Consider the following 21,822-nt stretch of genomic DNA (forward strand, 5'->3'; position numbering starts at 1 on the left):
GTAGCTCTTCACCAGAACTCCACCTACGTTAAGAGGCCCCTTCCATTACCTAAACTCTAACTCAGTTTTCCCAAAGCACCATTTTGCCACTCGCACTGTTCATCCTGTTTCCCTAGAAGGGAATTTGTTGAGGACAAATTCGGGTGTCTTCCATCCACCAAGCTTTTCATGCGCCTGTTCTGAGAGGATCAGCTCCAGCTGGCAGCTTTGAATTCTGAGATTTTTTGACTCTTCACATACTATTGGACAGTACCATATATGGTGAAACCTTCAAATTTTGTTTGGGAACCAAACCAATCATAACAAGAGATCCTATATTCTCTGGGTTTAGAAAACTAAATTCTATTAAGAAATTAAATTTTGGAAGAAAGAAGCTAAGAGAAACAAGCCTTTTAGTAAGGGCAGAATTGTTACCAATTGGAAAAAAAAAACCAAAATCACATTCTTTGGCACAGACCAGTTGGCATTTTAGCAGCTGCACAGTGGAGTCCTTCAGTACAGTGTTACTTCAATGAGTGGCAGGTAGGGGCAGAGCACAAAGGGCAGAAGTATTTTGCTCCTGAAGAAAGCCTTCCCCAGAATCCAGCCTCGTCGGATGACGATGAGAAACTGAGCGGGAGGTTTGTGGAATTAATTAATGCAGTGCATTAAGAAATCTTAATGTAAGTAGTAGATTTTATTTCAACTGTTAAACACCTTTTAAAGGCAATTTAAAATAATGAAAACATACAATTAAAATATAGAAATAGATTTACCAACCTTTTTCTCTGTAGTCTAACAGTTTCCAAGCTGCTTAAACAGGTTTTGTAATTCTCATCACTGAATTCAGATCCTTTGACCTCACTCTGTTGCCTTTCACTGCTTACACTGGAATCAGAGATGGTAATACCATCATCATCCTGACAGTACTTACTTCAGATGCCTCTAGTTATCATCAAGTGCCCAATATTTTAGCTCTGAGATTTAGATCACACAGATAAAGGTGTGAAGAAAAGTTTGCAAAGGCTCTTTAGCAGTGAGAAAACTTTTCACTCTGTCCATTCTTAATTGTGTAAAGTTCCCCAATTAAATAAATAAAAAAAGCTTGAGGGATGTGTGATAGATGTGAAAAGACTGATGTTTAACTGAAGAACAGCTCATACTTAAGAAGTCCATACAGCAGTCAGTGTGCATTTATTTTTACTTGCCAAGTGCACATCACAAGTAGAACATTCTAGGCTTCAAGCACCAAAGACAAATATCCAAACCCACTTCATCAATTAGGTGTCTATAAAGGTACAGTTGAAGGGCAACAGCAGTAGCAAAGCCCACAGTGTGTTTTTTCTATCTTATTAAAGTGGTTTGGATCTTACTACCTAATCTTTTACAAAAATGACTAGAACAGTACTAAATGCAAGTAGCCATGCTGGCTGCATATAAATACACTCTGTTTCAGTGAACAAGGTGCAAATTGCAGAGGGATATTATCTACAAAAACAGAGATCACTTTTCTTTTAATGGGTCAGGTTTTTTTGAGTCAAAACATCACAAAAGATTTTGTAGAACCCTCCCCAGCATTTTAAACCAGCGAAATGTGGTGTTTGAGGAAAGGAGAAGCTGGACAACAACGGTACTTCACTTTGTTTTATTGTTCAATTTTTATAGTCGGGCAAATCAGCATTCTTATTCAAAATGAAGTTGTACAGAAATTATTTAGAAAGGAAGTTAGCTAAAAAATCATTACATTTGATTTAGGCCAATTCCTGACTTCAGTGGGATATCTGCCTGAGTAAGGAACACAGGATATGGCCTTCTATTTGAAGGAATCTCATTTTCTCCAGCACGCAGTCAACCAAGGAATCCCATTTCAGTTATTCTAAAGAGTTGCTCCTAAGATCACAATTAAAATTAGCCAGTATGAAGCTCACCAAAAACTTGATCCTCTTAAATAACCTCTTCAATGAGCCACACAAATTCACACTAACAGTGAAGGCAGACTAACAGTGTGTATCTTTTATACAAAAGAAAAAAATAAAAATAAGAAAACCAATCATAGCCAGATTTGTATTTGTTTGTGAAATACTCCAATTGTACTTACACAGTACATGCAAAAAAAATAATTGTTGGTGTTTTGTTTTTTAAATTCCAAATGCTTGAAATGCTTAGGAAAACTGCAGAATCACTATACATATTGCACTTTTCTGGTAAGTTGGGCTTCTAGGCTTCAAGGCAAAAACATCCAAGTACATCTATTGAGTAAAACAAGCATCTTCCTAACCCCCAAAAATGAACTGAATTTCTTCCCTGCAGTTTTCATTAAAACTCTAACACCGTTCTTTGCAAATTCTTCTGTGCTTTGCTCCTGAAGGACTGTTTTCACTTGTTAGAAAATCCAGATGATAGGAAAAAAAAATAAATCACCAAATCCCTAGGTAATTAATAGGTTTAACATACAGTGCACTACCCTCCTTCAGTCACAAACAAAATGAAGACAACACAGGTCATTAATATAGTTACACTTAGGCTTCAAGAACACTCTTAAAAAAAAAAAAATCACTTTTAATGGCAAGCCACAATTTTCTCAAAGCAAACCAAACCAGTAATGAACCATTTGTTTTGAGTGGATAGAATTACCCTTTTGCAGCTTGGTTTAATATTTGATTCCTTACACTGAGAAATCTTAGTACTTTTGCTCCAGCGTCAGAGAAAATGATGCAGTTTTAAAGAAAAAACTTCCAAAATGCTTGACACAAACAAGCTATTTACTCTTCAAGTTCTTTGTCAAAGATGTTATTAAAAAATTCTGTCCATTTCATGAACACAGGAAAGATCCCAGGATGTCTTGAGTCAAAGTGGTCCGTAAAGAAATTCTTTGGAATGTCTTAAGATTGGCTATAACTAGAGTTCTGGCTACCGTTTGGACCCTGTTCTCCTTCACTGTTTGGAAGAGAAACACAAAAAGACACGTCTCAAAACAACAGCACCATCCTGCATTTCTGTCTTTTGCAAATGAAAAACATTTGTGTATTTGAACAGTAATTTCAAAATACTCCGATGCAGCTCCATCCTGAATTCACTCCTGAAATCAACATTTCCTAAGTTCCCGTAACAGAAGCTTGTGCATAGATTTTGAATGTGCAGGTTCCAAATACTGATATTTAATCACAGTAATTAAACATGACATCAAACAGGCACAGTTCTAAAGAATCAGGCTCTGTCATTGGACCTAACACTCTCTTTTTAAACTGTATTGATCGGATTCTAATTGCATTAATGCTTTTCCACAAAAGAGCAAATATTCTCCTCCTAAACAATCAGACTGCACATTTACAACAGAAGAGCCTGCAGTGCACTATCATTCACTATGCCTCAAACATATCATCATACCTAAGAGAGTATTTTATTTTTTCCATATGAAAGGTGCAGTAAGTAATGGAGATACAGTACCTGTTTGGAGGTGGTTTTGGTTTAGGCATTTTGCTAAGAATAGTAGCCATCTCCTTCCTCTCATCAAAGTTCTTCCACTGCTCGTACAGCTTCAGAATAACCCTGATTATTTCTAAAATCTGATTTGAAAGAAACTAGATTTTAGGTCAATCACAATAGTGACTTTGGTATTTATGTCATCATTTGCAGCGTACAGTTAATTAACCATTCCTCAAATTAAGAAGCACAATTTTCACATTAGAAACAGAGCTGCCTCTGATATTATCCGGTCTGGCAACCAACCATTTCTGTAAAGAGTTTTTTGGTTTAACTGTTGAACTGAAGCCTGAACAGAACCGTTCTCTCTCTCCCACTCCATTTCCTTCCCACTGTATCAACCATTTCTCCTCCTAAAGCCAAAGGGCTGCTTATGCTTTATACTGCTGGGAAAACAAGGACACTTGGCAACATGTCTGTAGCTGAATGATCACGGATTACAAATGATTACTGTCTGTGTTCTATACCGACCAGGGGCACAGTGTTAAAAACAAATGAAACCAACACTGCTCTGAATTCTTTACTTCCAAAAATTAATAAATAAATAAATAGATAAATAAGTAAATAAATAAAGAGCTAAGAAGTGTCTCAATACTTTATAATAAAAATTGTTGAATTTTCAAATTCAATTTCCAGAAGTATACATATTCTCTACCAGTTTGGAGGCCATATTAATTTCCTGTTAATTTTCTAGTGCAATATTTTACATAGAAGGTGGATAAACACAGAATAACCTCAGTTGGAAGGGACCCACAAGGATCCAGTCTAACTCCAGCTTCATACAGGACCACCCAAAAAAAAAAAAAAAAAAAAAAAAAAATCAAACCATGTTTGCTTCATTATTTGTTTCACCACTTACTAAATTAATGAAGTGGACTTCTTCCCAGTTTATGGATTTTGATCAAATACTAGAACAATATATATCCTTGAAACAGAAGTTACATTTGGCTAGGAGGTCCATGGTGTTAATAATAATAATAATAATAATAATAATAATATAAAAATAATAAAATTCAAGCTTAGATTGTAGTCACTGGTATGAGAACAGAGACATTTAAACACTGAAACATGTTCAACATCAAGCTTATGATAACATTACATGTCAAACACGGATTGTTTCTCCTGTGCTGCCAATCTGCTTTTGCATGCCTGACAGTGTAGTTCACAGAGATTTGATTCATCACAGCATTCACACTGTGCTTAAATACATGGCAAACTCTGGAATACAAATCCAAAGCAGGGATATCACTATTGAGATGAAGGGCAATCAAGGGCAGAGAGAGCAATCATAAACCTTCTCTTACATTTGCCATTCCATTTTGAACACTCAGGATCAAAAAAAATAAACTTAGACTGAAAAATATGTGCAGAGTGACACAGTGTGATAAGGGGAATGAGAATGAGCATATATTGAGCATGACTTTCTTGCAGGAGCAAAACGTCAGTTACAGATGTATGCATTCAGAAAGTCAACTAAAGACTTAAAAGGAAGTAGTTAAGGAACATTATTGGTATGAGAAAACTGCACTTTAAAATCTGATAAATGTATGTAGTGGATTATTTGACATGCATCTTGCAGGGTCAGGGAACTCATCTGCAGCATCTTGGAACACCCTTGCTTAACACTGAATAAAGTCATAGCCCCCGTTATCCTGAAAGCATCAATGTTTTATACATGCAATGAAAGGAAGAAAAAGACAGTTCGTAGGCACAATGCTGAAAGGTAAATCAGAAAATTATGTACATTAAAATTTAAAAATGATAATATAGTTCAATCTTGAACGATAAATATTGGGAATTCTTTTTCTTCTGGCAAAAAAAAAAAAAAAACACAAGATATTTGTTTTCTATTTCAGTCTGTAAAATGGCAACAGCAGCAATGCTCTGCCCTTATGCAGAGGTTCAGTCTTGTCTTTCAGTGCAGGGTGATACCCAAATGACCTGACATTTCCTCTCCTCCCTAATTTCAATAGTCTATAATGCAATTGCTGAATGAAGTTCAAATCAGTATCTTACACATGCAAAACAGGTTTTAACCATGGCTAACATTTCTAGTCAGTCCATAGCAAAGGGCAGGAGGTAAAACGAGAGTACCTTTTCCATATCAACAGATAGCTCAGCAAACCATTGCCTTGCATCCTTCTGCTGGACAACGCAGGCCACGTGTAGGCAAGCTGCAAATATCAGATGATGGAGATACTCAATGATTCACTCTTCATACATTTAGAAACACTATTTTTGTCAGTCAGGCAAATTTCTATAGAGTTCAGAGTTCTTCACTCCCTCTGCAAACAATCTCAGCCGGTATTCAACAGTTAAATGTGATTTTTCTTCAAGACTTTCTAAGTTGCAAAGTTATGCTATTAGTACTGTATGAAATACAAACTGGAGAAGCTTATGAGAGCATTTTAAGGAATGCTTGTTGATGGGACAAAGTACAGAAGGCATCTTTTTAAAGGTGACAGAGACATTACTTTTGTTACTTACCTAGAGCTATCATGAAAGGAGGGTACAGCAGACAAAGATCAGTTCTATATGTGTCATTCACTATCCTCCTGTGCGAAACAAAGAGAGCACAATACCTCTTTTAGACTACATAAACTGCTGCCAGTTTATAAACATTTTATCAGTTACCCAAATGGTATCAGTTAATCAAATGGTAGGAGTCTGCAAGGCAAAACAGAGAAACTAAGATCTCTTCCTCAGTAAAAGCCTATTGAAGACATCCATTGTTTTCTTTGAAGTCACAGCAGAAGTCTGTTTGGAAACACTATATTGTAACATCAATGTAATCCTTCAGTGTGTTCACCTCCATCATAAAATAGTTATCCCTGTTCCATAAATAAGCAAATTAGGGCAAAAATAAAGGTAGTATTTTTATTGTCTGTATTTGAGAAACAATTAAGATGTTTAAGGAGTTCTGTTTAACCAATTTAAGAAACAAAACTGCATTCTGCTTTTACCAAAAGATGATGTTAACAGAAAAATAGCTAATGTCTATACGAAGTCACAATGTAACAGTGTAAAAAAACTGTGCTATTGGAGCTGTTCTAAAAATAAAAACTAGAGCATTTCAAAGTAAAAAGCATTACAGGGTTAAAAACAGTAATTTAAGCCAGTGACATATACATGCATAGGTTAACTTGTATACCCCTTGTATTATTTAGCCTGCTTAGCCATCTCTGAGGCATAACTGTTAAACACTCGCTTTCTTGCTGAAAGGAAACACTAAAATCAACCGCTGTCTTCATTACCAAGCAAGAGGTAGCAGCATGTCTTCTTGGCCCATATCTTGCACATATTGAAGCAAAGGTCTATAAGGATGATACACTATCAAACAGCAGTCCTAGGAAAAATGTCAAGATAAAACTCAAATTACAATGCAGAATGTGTTGTCAGTTCTTGTTAAAAACACTTGATTTACAAATCAATTACTGTACTTTTAAAGCAGCATTATGACACCTAACCCTACCATAATGAGGGCACTGTTCTCTCTAGAATACCATTATACAGCATGGATGCCAGTCTGTCAATGTCTTTTCCCCAAGAGACGCAGAAAGCCACATCTGCAACACAGTGAAACCTCATCTGCTTACAAACCCGTAATTCCCACTTGGAAATACAAAACACTGCCAGAAAGCAGTCTGTCGCTAAATACCATACATGGAAAGCATGCCAAAATAATTGACACTAGTTTGGAAAGCAGAAAAAAATTTTCCAGGTCTTTGAATTCCTCCTTTCCAGACCCATGTTGGTGTATGCAAGAAGGAATAACCCTGACTGAAAGCAGCCAACTGCACGCGCGTTACAGGGAAAAGCTGCATTCAAATCCAACTGTGGAGACTTGGTGCTACTTTACCTGAGCCCTGTAAGTCTGGGCCGTATCCTTTGAGCTTTCCCATAAAACAGAGCAGTGGGACAGTAACCCTTATTAAAAGCAGCTATAGCTGATTTCCTTTAAAGTGCCTGCAAGAAAAGGTAATGTTGTACTCCTTTCACACACTGCTCTAGTAGGTTCAGCAGCACCTCAGAAAGCACGAGGACCTACATTCAGTTCCTTGCTCACAGCACTCAAACCCGCATCTGACTTGCTAGCAGGTTACTCTGATTACCAACTTATAGACCAGCCTGAGTGGCAGCTGCCCACACCTTCTGCTGAAGCTGGACTCCTGCATAACTTTTTTTTTCCCCCCAAGCAAGAGGGCACAGTAGGAATACAACTCTATGCTCCTGACTTGCCATTCATCTAGGCAAATACACCAACATCCTGGTCTCTGTTCCAGGACTTCATAATATACAATTACCTCTCTTATATAAAAAGCAGTTCTGGAAACAGAATTTATGTTTTACTCTTCCCAAAAGTGAGCAATACATACTCCTATCTCCACTACTACAATATGCATTTTTTCTGTTGAGTAATTTTCATCAGAATGCTATAAATGTTAGACTTGCATGAGCACCATTCTAAAATTAGAGCAGGAGGAAGAAAAAAAAGATGACAACAGCATCATGCACATTCCATAGTAAAAAATTAAAAGCATTTTAAATAAAGAGTAAACCAAGGTGTCAGTGAAAACAAATAAACTCACCTACCATTAATTCTAAGAGATAGAATTCACATTCTAGTATCTGCAAAGAAGTAAAATCACAATTAAACTGCAGCATGTTTCAGACAATAGAAAGAACTGGCATCTAGCTTAACATTATGAATACAAAGGAATTCTCAGCACCTGTAGTTTTATATGAAATGCATTCAGGAGTGTTGGATATACAAAAGCAAACAAAATGGAATTATGATTATGCATTGTCATTACAATTGAACCCCAGTCATAACAATCCATTTGAATGTTTCATATCTGGTTTACTGTGAAGGACTGTAGTTGTCTGACTTGCTCTGACACCTGACAGCAGAAATTTGTTCACAGTTTCTACTTAACAGCAATACAAGAAATCCTGTTGTAGAACTGGAGTTTCTTCAGCAGGCTACTAACATGCCAAACAGCCCTTTCATGTATTTTCATATTTAATTTCATATGAAATATTCTGTCCAATTGTAGCAATTAAAAAAAAAAAAGTCCTTTTCCATGGAGGCAGTGAAGAGTTAGTGATAGTGAGCAAAAGACTGGACTGTTTTTGCTATGGATAAGCAGTATCCCAAAACATATTTCCATTTGCCTTTATCTGTAAAAAAGCAGTGTGGTTTTACTGAAAGCAGTTTAAATGCTTTATGTCCTGACACATTATTTGGCTTTCTAAATAGGATGAAAGGCAAAAATCACAAACAGGTAGCATTTATCACAATCTAAAGAAAAATTACAAGTATTTTCCTCCAAAACACTACAGCATAAATCAATACTGGTTTCAAGAAAACCATATAGAATTTATTAGACTGAGACTGAAGATGTCTCAAAACCCACTAGTAAATCTAAATTTTGAATAATAGATAAAAAGTTATTTTTCAAAAAACATTACATTTTATAGGCAAAAACAAAACAGCTTCCTGTAAGCCAACTGTTGCTGCATATAAACTTGGAAGCATCTCAGGTGCCAGGACTATTTATTTTCCCTGGAGCAACGTCCTTGTAAACAAGAATATTTTGGGGAGACAAAGCCAAATCTCTTTTATCATCACACTGTATAACATCGGTATTTTAAACACTCACTTTATGGCATTCCTTTCAGCAACTTCGAGAAAGGAAGTTATACAGAATTTATTACAATATCTTTCTTGATAATCTATCCAAAATTAAATACAAGCAACTCCGTATATTAGCATGAAAATATTTCCTTCTCAGAATTTAAAAGGAGAGGAGTTCCTCCTAAGAATTACTGGTCTTTTCATTCATTTTGATCAAGTTATAGTTTGTACAGCATACTTACATGGTTCATCCTATAAGGAAACTCCTTCGGGAAGGCATATGAAAACCTAGTTTTCACTACAGTAAAGACAAAACATGTTAAAAATGATGCACTTTAACTTCTTTCACATTCTATTAATCCACCTGCATAGAGCCCTTCAAATCCACATGGAAGCACAACTGCTTGCAATATAAAAACATGGTTTTGAAAGAGAAAAATTAAAAATTAAATTAAAGAGTTAAGGTTCTGACAGGGCAAGAGAAATAGGTCTCAAACCCATGTTTTCACAGTTACTCAGCCAGAGATTTGTCTAATGTTTTGGGCACAATTAAATCTTCTAGTCTACCACTACTAGATGTCTGAGTTCACTAACTTCCTGCAAGTAACCATGCACACAGGGCTGCCTGCCCACCGATGTCACTGCAATCTAGAGACCATTTTAGGATCTCACCTCCAAGACTAAATTCAAATGGAATTTTCCTTTGCAATTTTTTTGATCCTTCAACAAGCAAGATCGTAAAGCATGTGACAGAGTCTTAGGAAAGTAAGGCCGGGTGTGGAGTAGGAAGGAGAAGAACCCAGCCGAGGGAGATCTTGTAAGCACCTGGTAGAAAGATGTTCATAGGCAAAAAACAGGCTCAAATTCAAATCAAAAAGCCAATTAAACATGCTGCAGATAAATGCCTTAGGCACTGGACTACCACTTTTCAAGTGTGTTTTTCTCCTTGAGTTTTTCCCACTCAAAAGCAGCTGTTTAGGCATATGACAATTCAAGAAGCTCTTGCCTTCAAGACAATGCCCAAATAACATCTATATCCTCAGTGTTCTAGCTTATGACGATCCCCAATTTAGATCATTTAGATACTTCAGTAGCCTCATACATTTTACAAGAATAGCTATTCAGTGCACTATTAAGAATTATGTTAAGTGGCAAAAACAGAGTAAAATCAGATTACTGAGCAAAGAAAATTAAGTACTCTTGAAGATATAGATTTGAGATTTCAGCAAGTGAATCTTAAAGATTTTAAGTCCTCAGCCTTCACAGAAATCAAGTAACATTTAGCATCCTGGAAATGGACAGTACTGCTTATGTTAGTGACAGACAGTGAACTACGAATTGATGCTACTTCCAGGGAATCCATATGCCACTCACTTTGGAAGATAACATCAGTCTTCTGGATGGAAAACTTCAACGTGTAGATCTGTTGTGGACTTTACTAGAAAAACTGCTGTAGGGCAGTAAGACTAGTCCACTGCTTGGAAATTTTCATTATTTCAAGATAACAGAAGAATGAATAAAACAGACATCTCAAGTAGCATGCAAGTTAAAGAGATAAATAGGGAAAAATAAACTACTTTGTTTCCATTTTTTCCCCCCATACAGCAAGCTGGAGATGGAACCATGTGAAATTGTCCTTTCAGTCAGCTGTATAAACACAGGGAAAAGATTTTGAAGAGCTTGCAAGAAATCCGAGATATCTTCCTTACAAAGGAAGCCTGTGCTACAAGTTCCAATGTTTTTACCTAACAAAAAGCAAGTCAACCTCAACTATGCTGTTTTCTCTTTTGCTAGCTTCCTTTGACTATTCTCATCTTTTTACTCCTTTTCTGTTAAAAAAAAAAAAAAAAAAAAAAAAAAAGGATGTGTACTGATGAAGCAACTGTAGTACAGGAAGAGTAGGTAGAATATAAGCATAAAAATGCAAGGAAAAAGCCTGTTGCTTATTTGTTCCCACTTCCACGAAATGCCAAGTGCCCATCAGGACGCACAGGAATCCTAGGTCTGAAGGAAAAACCATGAGAATCAACTTCTACAAGACTCCGAGCCCTGGAACTTTCAGAAACAACACAGCTCAACAGCAGACGACTAAGCAGAATCAACTAAAATCCATCTAAGTTTCTCATTCATGCGTCAAAACAGTCACACAGATCTGTGCTTGGAGATGCTTCTGCTATAAAAATAGCAACACTTCGCTAAATCTAGTACTGGTCTTGGTCAGGCTGGCACTGAAGACACGTTTCAGTTTCTGGTGGTAGAATTGTCATACAGCCAGCCCCATGGATTGATATAGTTACTGCATGTGGAGGCTACAGATGCAGCTGGTCACCTGTCCCCTCAGCAGCTAAGAGCTATTTTGAAAGCACTGACCTACATTTTGAAGAGCATAATGAGGAATAGCCTTTTGAGAGCAGCTGGACCTTCTGGGTCAAATTACAGCATTTAGTTAAGGAAGCCATTGCTTTAAGATCTCAGTGGTTGACACGAAATTTACAGGAAATGGGAAATATAAAGTGGGAAAGAGAGAAAGTAAAGTAAGTACAGTGTGATTTTGTTGCATCTTTATTTGCGAACAATATATACGTTATAAAATATATTTAGAAGTAAATATTGTGTGAAATTCAGTTTTATGGCAGGGGAAAAAATGGATTAAAAAGCTCAGGAGGCATGAAGCCTACCGAAACTTCCACAAAGAGGTACTTTCATGGAAACATACCTGACAAAATAAGCAAATAAATACCTAGGTTCCCAGTTCTATCTTTGAGTAGCTCAGAAGTCTGTTCACTACTCTAGTTTTATAGGCCTTGGTATTTAATTTTTATTTATGCTTCTTACAAGCTCCATTCAGAATCAACAAGAACTAATAGAGTCTTTTGTTTCCATATTTTAAAAAAATTTACTTATACTAAATGGATTTAACTGGCTTCGAGCAGCCAATGTGTAACCACCCATGACTTAATAAAAATAGTTATCATAAAAAAAAGTCCAATCTCTCTACAGAGATACCTAACTATGGCGGAATGAGAATCACTAATACTTACACACAGAAGTAGCAGCAGAAATCAACCTTGTATTTGAAACAACACCAAACTCCTGAAGAAAAAGAAGGTTAAATGAGGTGAACCACCAGAAATACTGCTTATCCCACTATTATTATTAAATTAATTATTAAATTAAATTTAAATAAATTAAATAGTTATTAAATAAATATTAAATAAATTATTAAATTAAAACAGCCTCTTACTAAATTGGGCTTCTTTATGCTGTATTTCATTTTTCCCCACCCTTTTTTTTTTTTTTGAATTAATGTAAACAGAGTAAATTACATGACCTAGGTAAAAAAGTTTTTTCCATTTATTACTTTGTCCTTTCAGTTATGAAGAATGAAGAATAGTAAACGTATATGAAAAGTACTACAGCCACAATACCTGAAGATTAGTTTGCTAACAATCTACACATAAAACAATCAAAAGAGCTTCAATAAGGTGTGCTGGTTTTAGACTAATTGGAAAGAAAACCATGTTTATAAGGATGTCATTAACTAACTTTTCTAAATATGTTTCCATGAAGCCTTAGGTTCTCCACTGAGGCAGACAGCAAGTCAAAAATTTCTACTTAGAAATTTTCCTTTTGGAGATGCACATACAAGAATCATTACTGCTACATCTGCCTTCTGAAGATGCAGAAGCCTTAGCATCAGGAAGGCTGCAATGCCTCCTAACAGCTGCTGTAACACAGAGTGTAAGTGGACATATTTTCCTTACACGAGTAGACTTCATCAAAGGCTTAATCAACAAGATGATAAAAAAAATACTCTCTCCATGTTCTGTGCCTTTCTCCTTTCCTTTATCTCTTTCAAACACTGAAAGCTATCAGAGCTTTTGTACAGATAACAGTACCACACATAAACATCAGTTCAGTAGGACCGCTTCTAGGTATTTGGGTTCCTCCTCTAAAATCATAACTGCTAACATAGCACAGATTTGCCAATATGATTTTTTTTTTCCATTATGCAGAACCTCCTCAAACTGCTGAAAAGCTTCTCCCATTTCTTAGAAAACTAGGAACAGGGCCTAGCTGATGCTAACTTTTAGCCACCCTCAAAGTGGACCTTCACCTCCACTGGTGGAGGACTCAGGCCTTCTCACCACTATCCCTAATGGATCAGATCTTTCTCAAACACAGCACGTGAGCTACAACATGCTTTTCATTCAAGTAATGAAAGTGTGGTAAACTCTGAAGATCCCTCACTATAAGAAAAGGAAAAAGATAATTAGAAAAGAAAAATCAAATTTGTTTTAAAATTTGAGTAAGCACAAGAAGGAAAAGCACAGGAGAAAGGAGACTCAAGCAAAAACTGCACAATTTAAGATACACTGTACATAAATACGTAAGCACTGATAGCAAAACACACATTTAAAGTAATCTTTCCAATTTCCAGAGGCTCTTCAGGGTTAGTAATTCAGACAAAAATGTGAAAGATCAAATATTAAATAAAATGTTTGAAGGCCTTCTGTCTCCTTTTCTTAAATTGCAATAGAAATCCATACAAAAAAATACCCAGAAGGTTTAACCCCCACAGCATGAAGAATGACAAAAAATTCTGCAAGTCCTGAATGTTTTTTCACTTTCATACATCACATAATTTCACATTAAAAAATTGTAATACTTCATACCTCTACTTTGGATGCCAAAAACACACACGTAGGAGCCATTAATACTGGATCTATACTTTTTAGGGAATATCTGAAATGTTACAACAAAATTATAATATGTTGTTTCACACATGTAGAATGATTAATCTATTAAGAGCACCACACTTCCTTTTGAAATCTTAAGTTAACTTTTACTAGCATAAAAGCTTTACACCATCCAGAAAACAAAAGTGGCACTATTTTTTAACACAAAATTTAAAAGGGCTACCAAAATGTGCCTGACACGTTTTATTCCTGTACCATCATAATAAACAGTCCTACCTGGCATAGAATCTCTTGAAGTAGACTGTAGCAGTGGCAATAACTTGCTGTCTTAATTTAAGATGTTCACCTAAAGCCTGGATAACTTAAAAGAAAAAAAAAGCTTGAGTTGTGTTTCTATAAAAAATTTGACACCAAACAGCAAAGGATTTCAGAACACGGCTAGTACTGAGGATTCTAAGGAGCAGTAACACAGCCTTCTCCTTGCGTCCTCATACACTGCTCAGGTGAAACAGTATGTAGCTGCAAACCTACAGACCTGCAGGTGAAGAAGTACTACCACCTCATGAAGCTTGTGGACACCTTTAAAAAAGGAAAAGTGACTCGACTTCATCGTATACAAAGTCCATGAATTTTAAGTAGACGGCAATGCGAATCTAAAAGGGTGAAATATTGAATATTCCATTTCATAGCAAAAGAAATCCAAATACTTGAAATGTAAGTCTGTGGCTTTTCAGGGCCATGCAAAATGGATGTGCTTTTCAAACAACTAAAGCTGCCAACACAAACATGGTCATTAAATTTGGCAGAGGCAGCAGGTGTTAAAGAAATGACATATTTAGTCTAGGGAGAGGGGGTGGGAGACCAGAGGATGCAGTCAGCTGCTCCATCATAGTAGTCCTCTGCCAGTTGGCCAAGAAACAATCCTGGTGTCATCTGTGCAGGTAGCTCTTGTTTGGCCTCCCAGGCAAAGGAAAGGTGCCAAGCAAATTAGATGCATCAAGCTGGGATTAAGAGCTGGGGCTGGATATAGAAAACGACAGAGAGAAACACAGACAAACACAAGGTTGTTACTTGTTATTCTTCCCATATTTTTTTCACAGCCATTACTCTGAGAAAGGCTTGGCTGTGTGAAGACTCTTGTTTTCCTCCCTCACCAGAAACGTCCAAAAAAAAAAAAAAAAAGATCATTGAATATACACTTAAGTACAAGTAATATACAAGTGTATATGCAAGCATCTATCCAGGAAGCAACCACTGATGGAAAAAGCAACAATTCCATTGTCAATAAACGCTACAGTTAGTCTCCCATTAAGCATACAAAAACTTTTAAAAGTCCTTTTTTCCCCAACCACTGTTTCCTCCTTGGGAATATCCAGGCTCGCACTGCGCTCTCATTTAATGAGCACTGCAGCAATTTAAAACATGTAAATACCAAGAGCATTGTTGGCTAGAAAATGGACCAGTGTAGGAGAAGAACCACCCTGACCAACACTGACTATTGGCAACATAGTTTGGGTTTGTTTGGTTGGTTTTTTAAGCACAAAAATTAATTAGTTACCCACCACAATTGCCCAAAGTCACTTAAGTTCTTTCACTGTCATATCACTCTTCTCCTAAAAATAAGGATGCCTAATTCAGACTAGCTTGCCACCAACAGTAGGACTCACAAGCAACACTGCAGAAAGGAGGTTAAGTCCACTATGGAATGCCTACACAAATATTAAAATACTTATCAGTGTATCCTGGGAGGTCTTAAAGGATTTTTCACTTTGATTTGACCACGGGGCTACAGAGCTGTCCTACTACTAGGGCATCAGAATAATCCAAACATTAAGCTAAACAGAATTCTCCAAATATGTTTCTTGTTCCCATGGGATTTTTCAGGAGCAGTTAGGCCATCTGCTGTCAGAGAAAAATCAAGTGAGGCTTAGGGGAAAAAAAATGGACAAAAGCCTAGAGAGATTAAATGAAATGGAAGCTTCTATATGCCAGGAAAAATTCCAGTACTTGTAATAAATTTTTGGGAAAAAAAAACCAAAAAAAAAAAAAAAAAAAGGAAGCTATCGGATTATTATTTATTCCCTCATGTTTACCAAATAAGTAGTTTCAGGGTTTTTATTTGTTTGGTTTTTAAGTAAAAATGTTGGTTTCAATTCAGAAGTTTTGAGTAGCCCATAATGCAAACATTACAGCTTCTGCACCAAACCAGAAAGAGAAATCATTTAATAGGCTTTTCATCCAAAAACTCGATTAAAACTCTATGATCCAAAGAAAGAAGTCAACATTAATTTCTCATGTTTGAATTGGCTTAGAATATGATAATTTTCCCTCTCTATAGCTCTTATGGCCACACAATCAGTTACTGATCTACAGCAACTGTTTTCAAATGGGGAGGCAGCAAGAAATTATCCCTTCAGGTAATTTTCAGGTTACTTTGGGAAACAACCACCTCCTTAAGCAGAATCAACATGTCACAGCCAAGACTCACAGCCATATCAAGATAATGCAGAACAGGTGAAAGGCTCAATATATCTAAAATAGGGTCCCCAATTCAGAGGCAGGTAAAAAAACACAACACACACTGAGGGCTCAAATATGGCAACTGCTGTATGAGTTACCATCAGCACAGTACATCCCCACACTGTCCTCTCCATGAAAGTATCCCTCTTGACCACAGAAGATGCGACAGTCTAGCAACACCATCCCCTCCAGGGCATGCCATGTTCATACATGCACACATGCTCAGGGCAGGCAGCCTTCTTCCAGCTACCATGGGTCAGCAACCTTCCTTTAGAAAAGGCACGGAGAACCAAGGAAAAAGACAACCACAAACGATTTAGCTTATCTATGAGGGCTGCTTCTCCTATTTTACTATGTTGGCCTGTGATATCTAAGGTAGATATTAGCGACATCGTACCAGAGGTTAAATCTTCCCAACAATATTCTGTTACATTCTGTTGCCATGTGACAGATGGCAGCAGAGGGGCACTCTGACACAATGGCGTCTGACATGGAAGTGCGTATGAAACAAAGGTGTGGAACTGAATTCCTCCGTGAAGAAAAAATGGCACCCAATGACATTCACTGATGCTTACTGAACATTTATGGAGAGGATGCGAGCAAAGCGTGGCAGTGGCTGGTGCATTTCAGCAGTGACATGTAGGATCTACCACTTGATCTAGCAGCTGGTAGCCCTACCCACAGCAGGGGGTTGGGAACTAGATGATATCTGAAGTCCCTTCCAACCAAAGCCATTCTATGATTCTACAACCAGCCACGTTCCAGACAGCCTTGTATAGCTGTCATACCACAAAATGAAAAGCATCTCTATCAGCACACCTGCATTAACTGACAGATTACAAAGAGGGAATGGTGTGCAAAGCTGAATATTGGCTTCAAGGCACTGGAAGCAATGGTGCAATATCACAAAATTTATACCAGGTAGATTACCACGAATGTTCTCACACGAGCAGAAAGAGCACATTATGCAAGTTTGTTAGGACCCACTGAATCAATAGGTGGCTGAGGGTGACCATTTCCTGGACTGCACCATTACTGGCGACAAGATGCGGTGTCACCGCTACAAGCCACAGTCAACATGGAAGGCCATGGAGCGGTGACTATAACAATCAAAAAAATCAACATGATGAAAAGGTGTTACAAAGAAAAAGGAAAAGTGCTCACCTATCTCTGAAGATCTAGGCTCACAAGGGAAACTCCACAAGGGAGGAATCTCCAACCAGAAGTCCTTCCACAGTAGCAGTCAGCCCTTAAATGAGGTCTAAGAGAGGTGCAGCCAGGCTCCACCCCTTCTGGTAGCACAGCTGAATTGCCTTCACCTGTGCTCCCAGGGCTGACCAGTCCTTTTCCCAGGTGCTCAATCAGCGGTTCAGGCCATGACTCAACAGTTCCCATGCAGTAACATATGATTCCCCATCAAAGTTCAAGATGCAGTACCAGTGAGTAAAGAGATGTGCACTGTCTTTTGGGATATGAAAGGGGTGATCCTCATGGATTTCCTGGAACCTGAAGAAACCATCACCTTTGACTGCTGTGTTGTGATGCTAACTAAGCTGAAGGCTCAAACCTCTGTAGTCAGGACAAAGAAATCAATTCTTTTCTTGCAACATGATAATGTTAGGTCCCATACCAGTTTTATGGAGCACACTGCCAGTCTTGACTGGACTAACCTACAACAGTCACTGTATAGTCTGGATTTCGTAGCTTCTGATTTCCACCTGTTCAAATGGATGAAAGATGGACTGCATGGGCAACATTTTCCCTAGCAACAATGCCATCATAGCAGGTGTGAAACAGTGGGTCATCTCTGCTGGTGCAGATTTTTACAAACGTGATAATCCAGCTTTAGTTGATCACTGGTGAAAATGCATAGCTAATAGTGGTGACTGTTGAAAAACAATGTTTTGTAGGTGAGAATTTGCTCTATCAAATAGGGTTATTGTGCTCTTGGTATCTGTTGTAGTTTCCATGGAAATAAATAGGAGGTATCACTTTCAGAGTGACCTATGCAGTTTGTAAGAGTTTACTCAGGAAAATCATTGAAGTGGAACATAAAAAAGGGCACATTCCATAATTAACGATAGTGAAAATTAACACAAATACAGTTTTAAAAATACGAGTATCCTATTTCTTCTTTTTGCATTGGGAAGCTATGAAACTGTTTTAACCTCAAGGAACATCAGGTATTGATCAAACTGATAAATCACTGTTTGCTTGACTTTCTGATGCTATATAAGCAATAATGAAAATATATCAACAGAAATCAGATTTGGAGCATACTCAATTATTACAGAAACCATTAACCTAAGAAAGAAGCTGGGCTAAGTGTCCTTCACAGTTACAGTTCAGTATATAGGTAAGTTCTTCCAGTAGCTTTGGTGAAGTCATTTAACTTTTCTTTTAGATAGCTGAAAAGATAGGCGTTCTGCACTTTCTATGTACAGCTATGAAAAGTATTCAAACAGCTGTTTGCAAGCAAACTAGTGCTTTGCAATATCCTTCTCCTAAGGAGATTTTTTTTCTTTCTTATAAGTCAGACAATTGCATAGGAAAGAGTTTAAGCGTCTGTGTAACCTGATAAACTACAATGCAGCTATTCACAGGGTTAAATGCTTTGCAGGACCACGTCTTAGATAACTTCATAGACAAGCCTCAAACTCTTTAGGAGAACAGGCTGCAGACAACACTGCGCAATTTGAGAGCCACCCACTGCTGGGGAATCAGCCACATGGGCCCAGACATGGGCAACTGTGCAGGTTTCAAAGAGTATAACTGAACACAACAAGATTCCGAGCTTCACTTTTTAACAGGACTGCACACATTGGCTAAAATACTTACCACATAATCCCCCAGAAGATCACAGCTCGACATTTACTGTCATCAATAACCTTTAATATGCTAGCTTACCAGCTTCTCCTTGCTTCTCTTAGTTTTTTGGGTTTTTTTATAGAATGTCCTGAAAATCAGAACTGTACTATGTTTTGCCCTACCACAGGTTAACATATTACATATGCAGCCAGGTTATATGTAATTCCTCCTGAGCTAACACAGTTAACTGAACAATAAATGTTGTAGGCATTCCAACTCTTTGTTAAAACACATTGTGAAACTATATGCAATGTAGTACAGAAAACCACATCCTCTGAGCCACTTACATCTCGACACAGCAGATACTATACAATAAGATGGCACAAATAAAAGTAAACCAATTTTACCATTAGTAAAAAATATCTGTAGCTTCCAATATTCTTCTTCAGTCAGAAATTTCAAGTCTTTTTGGCGTTCCTTCAGTAGATCTTGTTTATCCAAAATCCATTGTAAACTGAAGGGAAGGAAAATAACTTTAGTAACTCTTTATCAATGCTACACTGCCTCCCACACTAACAGAATACAGCTGGGGGCTAAGGCCTAGTGACCTTTAGCCAAGCCATGGGCAAACTCCTCAAGCAAATAATCCCTAGGGTTTTACAAGTTAGGCATCTGCAAAAACACCAGCACGGACTGAGATCAGCCTATAGCTGTAGAGAATCAAACCGACTGCAGAGAAGTTGTGCTCTGATGATTACTTGAAAGCTTTATGCTATATTTAGCCCACCCCAGGCATCCATTTAGAGCCCAACGTCCTCAGAATGCGGTACTCCACGCAGCCCAACCCTCAACATGCCACAGCTGAAGATAAATATATCCCACCCGCCGTCTCCAGCTGCCCCGTGGCTGGCACCGACCACCGCTCCAACACCGCCCTCGCTGACCGTCACCCAGACAAGCCACCCTCACCCCCACCCTCACCTCCAGCCGAGGCTACTCGCAGCCGCAGGCCGGGCCCACCGCCGCGCCTCAACAGCCGGGCCCGGCTCCGGGCTCCCGCCCGCCCCGCAGGCCCCCAACGGCCCCGCATCCCCGAGCCGGGCAACGAACGGCCAAAACACGGCACCGCGAAGCTCCCCGCCCTCCCTCCCCTCGGCCGCGGCACCCACTAATGCGAGCTCTGCCAGAAGTTCCCGGCCATGAGGAGCCGTGGGAGGCGCCCGGGCCCTGCGCTGCCCCGGCCCCGCCGCGCCGCCGCCCCCGCGCCGGCACCAGGAAGGAGGCGGCCGCTGCCGCCCCGTGCCCGCTCCGCCGCCGCCGGGCGGCAACACGCGGTGCTGCGGAGCGTTCCCCCGAACGCGGGTTCCGCCCGGCGGGGCAGCGATGGGAGGCCCCCCAACGTGCCCGGCGGCACCCGGCCGGTGTGGGGCGTGTGTTTGGGCCTGGACCTGCGCGTGGGTGCGGTGGTGGAGGCCGCAGGGGAAGGGAGCGATGATTTCAGAGCCTGGAAGGTGTTTGCGGGGTTATTTCCTGCACCAGGCAGGGTGCGGGTCTGCCTGTGTATAAACTCGTCCCTCCTGCAAGCCCCAGCGTCAGGGCTGAGGGTGAGTGCAAGGAGGAAGGATGCCTGGACACCAGACCGATGGACAGCAGCTGGCAGCAGCCTTGGGAGAGCCTCCCTGGTCCACCAGCAGCCTCAGCCTGTCACTGCGCCCATAGAAGCTGGCAGAACATCTGTCAGGGGCCTCAGCAAGGTGGGCGAACTTTTGGCTGGCCCTCTGTGCTGCTAACAGCTGTCAGGACCCGTGAGCACGTGGAGACTGTCTTTGTGCGGTCTGACGAAACTTATTTGTTCAGAAAATTAAGTCTGCCTTGGCTGTTTGCGCACCACAGGGTTCTCCTCATGCTCTGTACTCTCTTCCGTCTCCATCTACCTCTTGAAACATCTCCCCGAGCTCTTGCAGCCTGAGCTGAGAGGCTGTTCGCAGAGCCACAGCTGAACATCTCTGCACCACCACCTTTCATCAGGCAATGGCTTCATTCAATGAAATGTAACAGAAACTTTTCGCAATATGCAAATCATTGGGAATATAATAATGTGTTTCTGAGTATCTAGGGGATAGTCCTATTCATTCAATTTCAGTGTTTGTCCCTACACTGACCTACTACCCCTGAAAGCCCGGGCCCGCCAGACTGTGAGCTGCTCTGTATCTGGTATATAGCTGAGGTGCTGAAGGTGCCTTGAGGAGCTACCAAGTGGAGAAAGGCAGTGCATTTGTCTGTGCAAGGACAGTACTTTCCAAATTCTGGGCTTCAATGGAGGAATTAGATACGTTTCTAGATATGTCAGAAAGAATCTGGAATTGAGATATTATTTAAATGCAGGAATGTGAGATGAGGAGTTAGGTAAGGAAGCAGAATTTGCGTACAGCCCTGGCTATATTTCCCTTACTTCTCCCTTCACTGTGTAAGCAGACATGGTGGAAAGCTGAAGCTTAAGCTCCACAGGCTTTCTATAGAAGCTCTCTGACTTTACACATTTCTCAAAAAAGCCAGCCAGACATTGCAGAGCTTGCTGAGGATGTGAAAATGCAAATGGGAAAGCCCTTATTTCACTGTTCCAGCACCACAACTGCAAAGAGGGAAACCTGACTGCCAGCACCAGCACGCACCTTTTGATTGCAGCCACCTACA

At 39.2% G+C, this 21,822-nt stretch overlaps 1 protein-coding gene across 2 annotated transcripts; it reads right to left on the reverse strand.

The window, feature by feature from the left end:
• Nucleotides 1–1,609: 1,609 nt before the first annotated feature.
• On the reverse strand, nt 1,610–20,378 carry CCNC (cyclin C). 2 transcript variants are annotated; one of them, XM_042812533.1, is made up of 12 exons: nt 20,298–20,378; nt 19,536–19,642; nt 14,077–14,161; nt 13,777–13,846; nt 12,142–12,193; nt 9,343–9,398; nt 8,056–8,091; nt 6,717–6,808; nt 5,950–6,017; nt 5,557–5,636; nt 3,427–3,545; nt 1,610–2,916 (listed from the first exon to the last, which is right to left on the reverse strand). In XM_042812533.1, exons 1-12 carry the CDS (start codon nt 20,327–20,329, stop codon nt 2,862–2,864), a joined length of 852 nt encoding a protein of 283 aa, XP_042668467.1. In that variant the 5' UTR covers nt 20,330–20,378; the 3' UTR covers nt 1,610–2,861. The 2 variants fall into 2 exon arrangements, with proteins under 2 accessions (XP_042668467.1, XP_042668475.1); XM_042812541.1 differs by lacking the exons at nt 14,077–14,161; nt 20,298–20,378 and having other exon boundaries at nt 19,536–19,617.
• Nucleotides 20,379–21,822: the final 1,444 nt, after the last annotated feature.

This window comes from Centrocercus urophasianus, unplaced genomic scaffold, assembly GCF_019232065.1.
Source record: "Centrocercus urophasianus isolate 14NV4802_14NV808 unplaced genomic scaffold, USGS_Curo_1.0 seq_10, whole genome shotgun sequence".
Taxonomy (NCBI): domain Eukaryota; kingdom Metazoa; phylum Chordata; class Aves; order Galliformes; family Phasianidae; genus Centrocercus; species Centrocercus urophasianus.